Source organism: Halichoerus grypus, chromosome 14 (genome assembly GCF_964656455.1).
Source record: "Halichoerus grypus chromosome 14, mHalGry1.hap1.1, whole genome shotgun sequence".
Classification (NCBI taxonomy): Eukaryota; Metazoa; Chordata; class Mammalia; order Carnivora; family Phocidae; genus Halichoerus; species Halichoerus grypus.
In genome coordinates this window covers 67,817,535-67,832,370 of record NC_135725.1, presented here as the reverse complement: position 1 = coordinate 67,832,370, position 14,836 = coordinate 67,817,535, and the positions used below count along the sequence as shown (strand labels likewise).

The window sequence follows — 14,836 nt, the reverse complement described above, 5'->3', positions numbered from 1 at the left end:
CAAACCTTTCATTTCTATTTAAGAGTTAATGCTGAGTAATATCTGCTCTCTTACCTTTTCAAGTCAATTTTATACTATACCTAAACACTTGGCTAATTGGAAAGAGTACTTTTACAAGTCTCCTTCAAAGAACTGAAGCAAAGTAACAACAGTTCCTTACCTTAAAATTTAATCTATGTCAGTTAAAAAAAAAAACAACAAAACCTGACAGTCAGCTCTAAATTTGAAGGTATAAAATTAGCACAGACTGATTACATTGTTTAGCTGCTGGTCAAAATGGTCAAAATCTGCTCTTAGTGGTAAGGAATATCAGAAATAGAAGGAAAATAAAAGAGAAGACAGTATTTGGACACAGTAGTAAAAAACAAAGTTAAAGAGTTAGTTTTAAAGTAAAAAGTCCTACACTCCCTTGTCATTCTTTCCCTCTACTGTTCCCTGAACAAAAACAACTTAACCAGCCATGAGTTTTTAATACTCAAATGACTTTCTTATTAAAAAATCTAAGTAATCATGGGATTGAAATGGTTTGTCTTATATTTTACCGCTGAAGTCCTACGTGATATAATGAATTTGAGTTAGCTGATTTCATATACCTCTCAGAAAAGAATACTTCTGAGAACCTCGTACGTGAGATCTATTCTACTTCAGTGTCTAACCTAAGTGACACACTCTGTGCTTTTTAATCAAGAGGACAAGCATAAAGAATTCTATTCATAGCAACTTTTTCTACCTTTTGAAGTCCACAGAATATTGAATCTTTAAGAAGTCAATGTAGTCCCATTAGGAACTGATGCTGTTTCACATTATTGAAACATTAGTCAACAAGAACAAAATGAATTTATAATGAGTCTTTTAAAGATTTTTAAAAATTAGCCACTCAGAAATTATATCTTACCATGGCAAACATTCTGTCCATTTGCCTTAAGTCCAGACTATCACAGTTAATGAGCTCCCCTCCCTCAAAGTCTGGTGACAAACAAGCCTAATATCTCCTATTCATATGCCTTCGTAAGAGAAGACAGGAGTTTGCATCTCACACAATTATCTTAAAACTTCAGGTTATAGGTAAGCAATTACACATGATTTCTAATGAAAAGTTTTATTTAAGAAAGAAGAATAATAAAGGATTCTGGCAATATCTCTATAGCACAGAAAATGCAGGAAATAAATCAAGAATCTAATGGCAATACTCAGTGGTTTTTCATACATTTCATTTATTTTCTCTCCTTTCCTTCCTGTACTCTTTTTTTTTTCTTCCTGTACTTTTTTTTTTTTAATTCTTAATTTTTTTTTAAGTAGGCTCCATGCCCAATGTGGGGCTTGAACTCATGACCCTGAGATTAAGAGTCACATGCTCTCTACCAAATGAGCCAGATCAGGTGCCCCCACCTTTTTTTTTTTTAAACTAACTGTGGTATAGGACTTTGTCTTGGGGAAGATGGCAGAGTAGGAGGACCCTAAACTCACCTCATCCCATGGATATAACGAGATAGCTTTCAGATCAGTATAAAACTAACTGTGGTATAGATTTTATAAGATCTTAAATTAAAATTCTGATTCCCAACAATTAATTGTATGACTCTGCACAACTCACTTAACTTCTCTTATCTTCTATTTCCTCACCTATAAATTAGGAACAATATCCTTATAGGCTTTTGTGAAGATTAAATAAGAATACACATGAGAAGCTTAATATGGTAGCTGGAACACAATAGATCATTTGTAAATGTTAATTTACACTGAATCCTTCATTTTAAAAATATGAATAGATAACACTTTTTTCTTGGCTGTTAGTTTCTCATTTCCATATCATGCTATTAATTCCCCAATATCTAATATCCCTTTCTGGCATCCAGAAATATTAAAATAAATGTTTGGTGAATTAACTGAATTTATGTAATCCGTTTCTACTACTGCAGTTTTTTTAGCTATACCTAAACCTTTAAGCATTTTAGGTATAAGGGCTAGTCTCCCTATGGCTACCATGCTCAGCATGTCACCAATAGTTACAAATTTGTATAAAACACGGCCCTTTCTAGGCATTTGCTTTTTAAATTCAAAAGCTCTTAGGAATAGCAAGCATTTGGCAATTACGTAGTGTTAGTGTTTTACTGCAAATTAGTTTATAATTGCTTTTCTCCAAGGAATAGGCATTGCTTTTCAATGGCAGAAGGTGCCCAGGTACCCAGGAAAGTTAAGTGCGAAATGGGAGGCTCTAGAGGTTGAGAGAAATACTACTCCCTAAGCCAGATGCCAAGCACAATGATGGATGCTTAAAACATATGCCCTTATTTAATTCTTACAACAATTCCATGACAAAGGTATTAATATTGCCATTTTACATGTGAGGACACTTGGTTCACAGAGAGGGGAAGAGACTTGCTCAAGCTGACAAAGAGAAGGTGGTGACACAGAATTCACCCCCAGACCTATCTGGACTCAAAGTACAGCAGCTTTTTCGGTCCCACTAGGGTGCTCCTAGGAGGAAAGCCAAAGAGATGTGAACGATGCTAAAGGCCATTTGCCTGCATCATAGCTTTGCCTAGTGCCCATCTTTTGGTGTAAACAAAAAAGTCACCAAAACCAGTCCGTATTTTTTTTTTTAAAGGACAGAGTTTCTTAAGGACAGAGACTAGATCTTACTCATCTTTGAAGATGTGGTATTTAATACGAGGTGTGGAATGTGGTTATTGCCCCCAAGTTTTTTATTAAAAAAATTCATTGTTTTCTGATCTTTGCACTTTGCTTGCCAAAGGCTAAATGATGTTATTTACCAGGTCCTGATTTGATTTCCTCCTATCAACTGTTACTTCTTTTTTTTACTTTCCAACAGGCTGAGTTCAGATAAAAGTGATAAGATACTTAGACTGTGAGGTACTAAACTAAGTAAAACCTGAGGATCTTTTTTTTTTTTTAAAGAGTTTATTTATTTATTTGACAGAGTGAGAGATAGCGAGAGCAGGAACACAAGCAGGGGGAGTGGGAGAGGGAGAAGCAGGCTTCCCGCGGAGCAGGGAGCCCGATGCGGGGCTCGATCCCAGGACCCTGGGATCATGACCTGAGCCGAAGGCAGACGCTTAAGGACTGAGCCACCCAGGCACCCCAAACCTGAGGATCTTTAAAAAAGTATCAACATAGTACACAGTCAGTTTTCAGATGGTTTAGGGTCATCACTGCATCTTAGATTACTGAGACATTAGTGGATGACCTTGTTAGAAGCCAAGTCTCTCCATGTCTAAAACCCAAGCCCCTAATACTATGTTTCATCCTCTAGTGAATGCTCTTCAGGGCACTGTATGTGAGATGTGTGAGCTCTATACGGCCAAGAACGGAACACCTGAGACAGATAACCAGGAAGAGGCAGCCCTCGACGCGGTGGGGTCAGAGGTCAGAGGTGAAGGAGGATTTACCGGACCCCTGCCCCACCCATATAACACAGGTACAGAGCAACCTCATCCTCACATCAGGGCTCTCTGGTTATCTTTTTGGAATATGTTTATGCCTTAAAATATGACTCTATACTCACAGTATGCACTTAAAACAGGCTGTTAGCAGTCGAGGAGATGAGAGGACAGAGCCTTTCTTGTCTTTACACTGATAAATTTTCTCCAACAACTCTATTCAAAGGACCTCCTTTTCTTTACTGTTACAGCCTCCCTAATATTCTCAACGGTCACAAATGGGGTCTCTCTACCTATCAGTCTAAGCCCCTAATTTATAGGTCCTACTTCATATCTTTTAAAACAGTCCCTTTATTTTCATTTCCGTAGGCTTTACATTTTCATTTCAATAGCAACTTGACAAGACTAAAAGAGCTGGACATCAATTAAACTGATAGATCCTTTGTCTACTTTTCAACAGAAAATTTCAAATTTCACTCAAGTTAATAAAGCACGAGTCACACCCATAAGCAAGCCAAAGGAAAGCACACATAAAATCAGTCTCAAAATTTTAATCAGTAGCTTGCTATAATATACCAAGATATAATAAAAGTGCCTTCAATTCAGTATTCCTGGCAAAGTTGACTCATGTCATACCTGGCTGATGCACACTTAAGATTCTCAAGATTAGACATGCTCCAAATCCTATGCACCTAATTCTGAGGATATATTCTACAATGCTTGCCAATTTATTTCCTCATTAAAAAACCTATTTATAATTTTAAAGTTGGCTTTACTTGTAACTACTGTGAGATCCTTCCAAACAAAGAATATGTCCTGTCTCTTCTTTGTGTCCATTAGATGCAGGAGGTACTGAAATAATCAATGTTTGTTGAATAAGACCTTGGATAAGATACGACAAACAGTGTATTATTATAGAGAATGTACCTAAAAGATATAGCCTGAAATAAGGTGTGGAGAATAATCACTGGCATATTTTTTAAGTTTACAAAGTAAATTAAAAATAATCCCAGTAAGTGATTACTAGGGTCAACTTCAAAGATTCTTTGAGAATCTTTGAGAATCTTTGGTGAGACTTGGCTTCTAATTTTGCTGTAGATTTTGCAATGATTCAGCAGTTGTATATACTTAAAAATTATGGCATTAAAAAAAAAAAGAAAGTAAGCCCCCAAAAGAAATTTAAAATCTTAGAATGAGAAAAGTTGTTTGCCTCTGTGTGTACGTGTGTGTGTGTGTGTGTGTGTTTTAAGATATGAAATACATGTTGTCATTTCTAATACACTTTTTAAATTTTGTTATAAAAGTATTGGTCCTGAGCAACCCGTATCATCAAGTGACTCCTTCCCCAGGATAATATTTACAGTTTAAAATCTACCTACAAAAACAAAAGTCACAAGTTAACAGAATACAGTAAAATTTACCTCGCTGGAACTGGTAATTTGGGGCATAGAACAGAAGCTTTTGCAGACGTAGTATATTCAGAAGGCTTTAGGTTGTAGCTACACAGCGCTGAGCCTGTTGAAAGAAAAGGTGTACATTAGCTAGCAGAACAGAGCCTCCATAAATTCTCTCATTGATTCACTGTATTTATTTTATACGTTAATATTAATTCAACATATATAACTTTAAAACACTATAAAATTAATAAGAATCTGATCAGTCCTCAATCATTTAAAACTGATTCCTCTCACGTAATTTATATACAAATTTTAATTAATAACATTAAGGGTAATAACAACAATAAGTACTAGAATTAACTTTATTGAGTGTCTGCCATATATCAAGCCCTATGTATTTTTTTTTAAAAGAATCAACTTTTCAGGGGCGCCTGGGTGGCTCAGTCAGTTAAGCGTCTGCCTTCGGCTCAGGTCATGATCCCAGGTCCTGAGATCGAGTCCCGCATCGGGCTCCCTGCTCGGCGGAAGCCCTGCTTCTCCCTCTCCCGCTCCCCCTGCTTGTGTTCGCTCTCTCGCTGTGTCTCTCTGGGTCAAATAAATAAAATCTTAAAAAAAAAAAAAAAAAAGGTCAACTTTTCATTGTAACTGACCAAACCGTGTCCGGGAGTGTCTCCAAATAATAGAACAACAGAAACAGGACAAAATTCTCCTACTGAAGGAGCCACGCATTTTGGCCAGCCCAGCGCTTCTGAGGGTTAGGCCAAGAGCAGCCCATTCCCAAGGCTGGTTCTATTCCCCATGCAAGTTTCTCATCCCAGCAGGAGGGCTGGGGATGGACAAAGGGCCTGCCCCCTCCTCCCATCATGCTGGGAACTCTTAGAAAGTCACTGGTGGGGGCGGGGGAGGTTCTCCTCTCACCCCACACATATATTAATTATGTATTTACTATAACTCTGTTAAGCCTACTTCAGAGAGGACGAAAGAGAGCCTAAGAGATAAGGTACACAACTTGCCCAAGATGACACAGTTACTATGCAGCAGAGCTGGGACTGAACCCTAGATCTCTTTGACTACAAACCCAGCCTCAACTACACATCCTGTCCCTCTTTCCTATGCTTCCCATTACTAAATATTTTAAGTGACTGCATATAGCATATATGCTTTCAGACAGTACATTACTTTTTCCTTATTTAAAAGGCAAGAAATATTAATTGCAAATAAACTGAACAAAGTGATAAAAGGATTCAGTTTTCAGATAGTTTAAAACAGCTCAAATTCCATCATAGATCGGTTATGCAAACAGCCATCTATTTCTCAGTTTCTATGGCTAATATGTGTCTTAATAATATATAAAATTCAGGGCGCCTGGGTGGCTCAGTTGGTTAAGCGACTGCCTTCGGCTCAGGTCATGATCCTGGAGTCCCGGGATCGAGTCCCGCATCGGGCTCCCTGCTCAGCGGGGAGTCTGCTTCTCCCTCTCCCGCTCCCCCCTCTTGTGCGCTCTCTCTCTCTCTCTCATTCTCTCTCTCAAATAAATAAATAAAATCTTAAAAAATAATAATAATAATATATAAAATTCAGATGGATGCAGTCCACCAAATCCTTGATAAGTCTTATTTTACTGACTTGCTAATTTTATAACATAGCAACTAGAATATTGTCAGGTTCGTCATACAATAGGTATCATTAAGAGAAGACCTAGGCTCTACTTACAATTTTGCTGAGGACCTACTGCACTTTATCATGTAACCTGTTTATATTTTATTAATTACAGTCCCTATCAGATTACTAATTTGGTCAAATACTTTATTATTAAATAGAAATAGAATAGCTTTGTGTTTATATTATAGTAACAATGGACTTTCACACCATATGACCACAGAAAAAGTTTAAAATAAAATGTGAAGTGAAAACGGCAGGTTTTAACATTGAACTAATTATAGAAATGTCACATGAGGATGTGTGAAAGAACTTCAAGGGAATACAGAAAAAAAGATTTGCTAGGACAACCTTGAGAATGGTTTTATTTCATTTATATCTTGTCCTATCAGCCAAAAGAATTTTTAAAAAGCCACAAACCTGCATTTAATTCAGTAATGCTGCCCCCAAATCAGCAACCAACTTGCTAGGTATTTAAATATATGGGCTGTAAATATCATACTTACAAAAATACATGTAGCATCTATTTTATATAAAGATAATTCAAGTAATTTGACAATGTAAAGTACTTTTTAAAAAGGATTTATTTACTTATCTGAGAGAGAGAGACAGAGACAGAGAGAGTGCGCAAGGGGAGGGGCAGAGGGAGAGGAGAAGCAGACTCTCCTCTGAGCAGGGAGCCCAACTTAGGGTATGATCCCAGGACCCTGAGATTAAGATCTGAGCCGAAATCAAGAGTTGGATGCTTAACCAACTGAGCTACCCAGGCCCAGGCGCCCCTTGACAAGGTAAGATATTTTAAAAGAGATACTTGAAAGTTACATGGCACTGTTCAAGTTTCTTCCACTTCTTAAGATAGATTCAGTAGGAAACTAAGTTTCTGAAATTGTTTTCGAACATTCTTTTCCATGTTAATGACTTATTTTTTTAAGTTAAGCATGAATATTAAATATCCACCTCTTCTAAAATTAGTCTTTCGTCTTTGAAGATAATGCCACTAGATTCTATTTACAGCAGTTTTCAGAGAAAACATGACAGCAGTAGCAAGCAAACATTTTAGATTAATCCTGAAATATCTGGGAGTCTCACTATAGAATTGCTCACGAAAAACACAGCAACCGTGTCAATAACTGCAGAGCACCCAACGTGATCATCAACTTCCTGATCTGAATTGTCAACTTCTTTCTTTCAGAGTGCAAGACGGAATCAATTTGCACAATATGAAAAGGGCCTAACTAAAGCACTGCGTCAGTGCAAGCACACTGCTCCATCTGAATTCAGCGAACATAATCTCCGTCCCCACCCTTTCTTCATTTAAAAAAGGAGGTCAGCAGGTGCAACAGAGTTCAATTTTATAAATACTTTCCCAGGATAATGCTCAATGAAAGGATAATAGCCTTATCTCTGATGGTATTCTGGGACATAGGCCAGTACTAAATAGATCCTGTACTAAATAGATTAAAGGAAAAAGATCTTTACAATGTTAGTAGTAACAATCAGAAGAAACCTTCTAATGCTTCCTACTCAAAAGGCTGATGGACAGAGAAGCCTCAATGCAGAACATTAAGACAACCCAGTAATGGCAAACATTTTACATTTGTTTCTCTTTTCTCGTTTATTAGCTAATGCATTTTCAGCGAACACTTTTTAAGGTGGTATCCATCTTATTTTTTCTTTTTTTTTATAGTGAGAGTATAAACAATACTTAGCGCAAGAGGTTTGGTCATAAAGAGTAAGACAAAGTTTTTCTTCTAACGCAAAAGGCAGGGAAAACCATACTTGAGTAATGAAGTCTAAAACCAAAAACAAAAGCTTATCTAAACCACACCAGAGGCAATCCGTGCAACCCAGCCAATGGTATTCAGAATGAGTGATCTTAGGAAGCCAACTTTGGTATATAAACATTTATCTTGGTAAACAGCTGCTATAGTCCCCAGAACGTTTAACTACCATAATTTTTCAAATGCCTTATAATATTGAATCATTTATTCTTTAGCTCAATATCACTTATAAGAACTCCCCTAAGAGGTATGTTTCCATCACCATGCTCCAAAGATTACAGAGGAAAAAAGTAATACTTCCAAGGCCTTTCTAAGCAATCACTGACAAATTTAGAAATAAAATTCTTTACTCCTAGGCCACAATGCTTCTTCTGTGCCATTCCTAATCATCATAATCAGACAAATATTCAATAAGCTTCTGGGCAAAAAACATACATCCCACAGATATCTCAAAAACATGTTTGAAGAAAAAGATGTTTCTATCACCGACTCTCCAAATCTGCTCTGCCTCCTCCCATATATCTCCTATCCTTGTTAATGGCTCCACCATCCACGAAATCCCCAAGATGAAATGGGAAGTCATCCTGTATCTTCTTCTTTATCCATCATCTTTGGATACCATTCAAGACATTCAAGTTACCAAGTCCTGACCATCAGACCCTTCTATGTTATCTCAGAGCTTCAAGATCTCTTATTGCTTCAAACTACTCTCCCAAAGGGTCTCTTCTCTATATGCTGCACACAACCTTGAGAATGGTCTTTGTAAAATGGTCCTTACTTGTAATACCCTCCTGCCCTCAAGATAATTTCCAAAGTCCTTGGCTTCAAAGCTCTCGTAAGGCAGGCCTCTACCTAAAACTCCAGCCTTATCTTCACATAATAAACCACTTACAATTTTGCTGTTTACAAGCTACCAGGCTTTTTCACACACTGTTGCCTCTGCTTGGACTGTCCATTCCTAACGACCATCTGAGTAAATGTTCAAGTTTGAGCAGAATTTCTACAAACTACTCAAGCCTCACCTCCTTCATTAAGCTTTCTCTGATGCACCCAAAGCTATTTACTGCTTTGTCTATTATAAAACTTAGCATATCATTTTGTAATTTTTTTTAGCTTACATATCATCTCTATTTTTAGAAAGTGAGCTCTTTGAGAACTGGGACGTCATGCCTTCAAAATATGTGGGACCCCTCTCTCCTGGCACATAGATACTACTCAAAAGTCATCTGTTGAATACAACAGACATCCTGACTGGAAAAAAAATAAAATAAAATAACCTATTTTGAATCTCTTACTTTGGTGTTACATGTTATACATAATGTTTATATGCTTTTCACCCCTCACTACAAATTACACTATGTAAAATAGGATTTCTCGACCTTGGTATTATGACATTTTGAGCTGGGCAATTCTTGGTTGTAAGGAGCTGTCCTGTGCATTGCAGGATATTTAGCAGTATCCTTAGTTTCTAGCCACTAGATTCCAGTACCCTCCCCCGACCCTTCACCCAGTTTTGACAATCAAAAATGTCTCCTATCACAACGATATTTGTAGGATATACTAAATTAACAGAAAAGATTCCTTAAAAAACATAATTTAGAAAATTGTAGTTAATAAAAAAGAAAATCTCCCAATGCAGAACAGTGTTCATTACAAAAAACAAATTACACTCCTGTGTGAGGTCCAATGAATTTAACCCCTTTCTCTCCAATTAGGAAAGCACATATATTCATATGCTGGAAGAATACAATTCCCAATTTCAATTTCCAGGAACCAACAAAAAGTATGGACATATTTGTAGTTCCCAAGAAGCACCCATTAACTAGCTGGTGGTATGACATTATCTGTCAACCATTGTCAGCACATACTACACACATAATAAATATTTGCAGAGTGAATTAATTTTGGACATCTATGTGCAACACTTCTAGGTATTGTGGAGGATAATGAAAAGTTTGTCTTCTATCATGCAAGCTCCCTAAAGGGAAATGTACTTTTTCTTTGTTTCTCTGGCATGTATTTCTTGGGTGCTAATTAATTGTCGAATGAAGGAATTATTTAAAATTGCATTATCAAACGTAAGGATTTTTTTCCCCCTTCACAACCAAGCTTCCCTTGCTGGTTTCTGACTTGGAGGCAATTAAAGCAGTTGCTAGGGTTGATCATTTCATTCATTTGTAAATGATATCAAGTCCAATCTTTTGATTCACTGTGCCAAAAAGAATCCATACTAACTGTGTGGTTTAAGTGATATTGTTACTGGCTGGTAAGAAAGAGGGTAATGCTGATCATCTGTTGATACTAACTTTAAACGTAACACCTAGGTAATGATAATCAAGGGCTTATTTCTTTCTTTTATTTTATTTTTTTTTTTTTCTTTAAAGATTTTATTTATTTATTTGACAGAATAGTGAGAGCAGGAACACAAGCAGGGGGAGTGGGAGAGGGAGAAGCAGGCTTCCCGCCGAGCAGGGAGCCCGATGTGGGGCTCGATCCCAGGACCCTGGGATCATGACCTGAGCCGAAGGCAGACGCTTAACGACTGAGCCACCCAGGCGCCCTCAAGGGCTTATTTCTGTTCATAAATTTTATCTGATATATCACATCATCTTTCGAGGTTTTCAAAGACAGAACAATGATCACCGAGAAAGCACCCAGCTCCATGGCCCTACTCAAAGTATGAACATGGTCTACATGGTAGTTCATAAAGCTCTTACTTTTCACAAAATACAGTGCACTGAAGAAGCACTCCCAAATGGGAGTGATTTCTTCCATGCTATAAATGGGACACAAACAAGAAAAATAAGATTTCTATCATTTTACTTCTGTGTTAGAAAAACAAATTAGATATTATAAAAATTTGATAAGAGTAATGCAAAAGATAATAAGGTATTCCATGTAAAATATTAGCAGTGACTGAGAATATGCAGTGGGCCCCCAATTTTCAGGTCATTCTTATTTCTAAACTGCTGTTTAGAATTTAGATTTGCAAGTGGAAAGAATAAAATGACACGCAAAGCATCTGGCACTGTGCATGGCACAAAGTAGGTACCAATAAATGGTATGGTGAAACAAGGCAAGGCTCAAGTCTGATTTATCTATTCAGTAGACTCAGGCGCCCATGCTGACCAATGGGGAGAGTGGAGTAAGGTGAAGGATGAACTATGGGCCAAACTTGGATGGGGGAGAGAGGAAGGGAAGGGACTGTCCCAGCAGGCATTACGACCTGATGTGGCCAGGCTGGGTTGAGATGAAAATCTCATATAAAGCTGAAGTTAGGTTCCAAGGTAGGGACGTTCTCTTCCCCCGTACAATGGATACGTTATTTGAGTTTTCAAAAATAATGATAATAAAGTAAGAAGGAAACCTGTTTACCAGAAACTGGAGGGAAGCAAAATTAGAGTAAGATGGAATTCATGCTCTGCTGAAAATAACTCAGGGGAGGGCTCCCACCCGATGATTTCAGTTTTCTCTGTAGGGCACAAGGTGAGGAAAGAGGAAAAACAAGAGGGCTTAGGGAAAAAAAAAGGTTATGAATAATCACGCAGATAGGATGGACAGGAGAGATAAATGAATGACTAAAATGAATTATTGAGAGATGAGAAAGATGGCGACCAAAGATTCACATCAATTCTGGTTAGAATGAAGCTAAACATTTTACCAGCTGGTGGCAACTGACACAGATTCAGAATTGAGCAAAGGATAAAGTGTGCTGAGGGAATGAGAAATTACTAAGTGCTGAGAGAGATGAAGAGGAAAGTCCAGGGGCACCTGGGTGGCTCAGGTGGTCCTGGGATGGAGCCCCACTTCGGGAATCCCTGCTCAGCGGGGAGTCTGCTTCTCCCTCTGCCTCTGCCCCACCCATGCTCTCTCTCTCTCAAATAAATAAATAAAATATTTTTAAAAAAGAGAGAGAGAAAGAGAAGTCCAATGCATTGTTCTTTCAAAACACATGAATAGCTACTATGTGGCGTCCTGTACTAGGGCTTGGATATTCAGAATTGAATAGCATGATCCCACCCCACAGGAAATTCATGCACTACTCAGGTAAATGATAAACAAAGAACCAAAAAAGTTTGGTACTGAGTCCTTATGGTACTTGGCAATTTTAATTTTTAAAAGGCAATTTTTAATTTATTCTCTAGCATCATATTTATATTTGTATCATATAAAAACGACAAACCATAATAATAATAAAGTGTATGCTTGGTCCACCTCCCACCCAACTCATGTACCAGAACTTAGACTTTTACATTCGTCTAAATTCTTCTGCTTGCCTTTTAAAGCTCTTTATAATATGGCAGCATCTCTTCCTAACCACCTCATGTCCAGCTGTTACTTCTAAATTTTCTATCCTAGTCAGACACATTGGACAGTGGTGTTCTACAAACTTCAGTGTCCAAGAAAACACTCCTTTTTCTTGTCTGAAAGAAAGAGTTGAGGAAATACTTTTTGCTTAATAAATGCATTTCTTACAAACGTTATTATAGGAACCTAAAAGCTTTCCCTTATAAAGATTTTAAATAATTTGTGAAGGTAATAAAAGCTCACACAAGTGGATAGTTGTAAGTGCTAAAAAGCACTTTCAGATGTTGTCATGGAAACTTAAAACTCTTTGAAAACGATTTATATTATCTTTTTAGTCTGGTAAGTAAACTGTTATTTTACCTTACATTTTTTTTTTAAAGATTTTATTTATTTATTTGACAGAGAAAGTGAGAGAGCACAAGCAGGGGGAGCAGCAGAGAGGGAGAAGCTGACTCCCCGCTGAACAGGGAGCCCGACGTGGGGCTCGATCCCAGGACCCTGGGATCATGACCTGAGCCGAAAGCAGACCCTTAACTGACTAAGCCACCCAGGCATGTTTTCATCTTGCAAAACTGAGATTTTATAGCCGGTAGAAACCATCGCCCTATCTTTCTATTACTGGCCTATTTCACCTAGGATAACGACTTCAAGTTTCATCTATGTTGTAGCATATGACACGATTTCCTTGTTTTTCAAGGCTAATATTCCATTGTGGGTATATACCATGTTTTCTTTATCCATTCATCCATCATTAGACATTTAGGTTGCTCTCATCTCTTGGTTATTATGAATAATGCTACAATGAACATGAGTTTGCAAATATCTCTCTGAAATCCTATAACCAATTCTTTCGGATATATACTTAAAAGTGGGATTGTTGGAGGCGCCTGGGTGGCTCAGTCGTTAAGCGTCTGCCTTCGGCTCAGGTCATGATCCCGGGGTCCTGGGATCGAGCCCCACATCAGGCTCCCTGCTCCGCGGGGAGCCTGCTTCTCCCTCTCCCATTCCCCCTGCTTGTGTTCCCTCTCTCACTGTGTCTCCCTCTGTCAAATAAATAAATAAAATCTTAAAAAAAAAAAGTGGGATTGTTGGCTCATATGGTAATCTACTTTCTATAAGGCTTTCTAAAAGAGTTTTAAGGTTACAACAAAATTGAGAGGCAGGTACAAAGGTTTCCCACATACCTCCTGCCCCCACACATGCACAGCCTCCTCCATTAAAACCTCCCCATCAGAGCGGTACATCTGATACCACTGATGAGCCTACATTGACACATCATAATCACCCAAAGTCCCTAGTCCTATGGGCATGGACAAATGTATAATGACAAGAATCCATCACTATAGTATCATACAAAGTATTTTCACTGCCCTAAAAATCCTCTGTGGTAATTCTATTTTTGATTTTTTAAGGAAACTCCAATCTCTTTTCCACAGTGGACATACAATTCTATATTCCTGCCAATGATGCTCAAAGATTCCCATTTATCCATAACTTCACCAACATTTGTTATTTTCTGTTTTGTGATGTTTGGGTTTTTCTCTGTAGAAGTTGTCCTAATGGGTATACACTGTGGTTTATATTTGCATTTCCCGTATGATTAGTAGATTGAGCATCTTTTCATGTCATTATTGGCCTATCATGTATCTTCTCTGAAGAAATGTCTATTCAAGTCCTTTAGCCATTTTTAATTGGGTTGCTGTTGTTTTTTTTTTCTTGAGTTGTAGGAATTCTTTATATATTCTGGGTATTAACCCTTTATCAGATATATGATTTGCAAATCTTTTTTCTCCTATTCCATGGGTTACCTTTTCACTCTGCTGACTGTGTCCTTGGATGCACATTAGTTTTAAATTTTGATGTAGTCCAATTTATCTATTCTTTTTCTTTTGTTGACTGTGCTTTTGGTTCATATCCAAGAAATTATTGCCAATATATTGTCATGAAGTTTTCCCCTATGTTTTCTTCTAAGAGCTTTATAGTTTGCTCCTACATTCCGACTCGGTCATGGATTTTGAACAACTCTCTCTTAGAGGGTTGGAAATTTCCCACTTAAACTTAAAACCATCTGCTCCTTCCAAATCATTATGCACCTCAAATGATGGAAAGACAAAAGAGGAAGAATGCAAAAAACAAAGAATTCTCTCAGTGACAAGAACAATGTTGGAATTAAATTTTACCAGGTCCAGTATTAAGTCACCAATCCAAAGAACAATATAGATTTTTTTTTTTTTTGAGAAATTCAGAATTTTCAACTTAGGGTTGCTATTAAAGTAAAGGTATTTGTGTC

General features: G+C 37.5%; 1 protein-coding gene across 3 annotated transcripts in view; it reads right to left on the bottom strand.

Annotated features, from left to right (window-relative positions):
• The window catches only part of SLC44A1 (solute carrier family 44 member 1), a 196,540-nt gene that overhangs the window by 89,095 nt on the left and 92,609 nt on the right, over positions 1-14,836 (bottom strand). For all 3 annotated transcript variants that reach the window (XM_036111437.2, XM_036111439.2, XM_036111440.2), the window contains exon 5: positions 4,823-4,916. In XM_036111437.2, the coding sequence (XP_035967330.1) occupies positions 4,823-4,916 (94 nt within the window). The remainder of the gene's footprint in view (positions 1-4,822; positions 4,917-14,836) is intronic.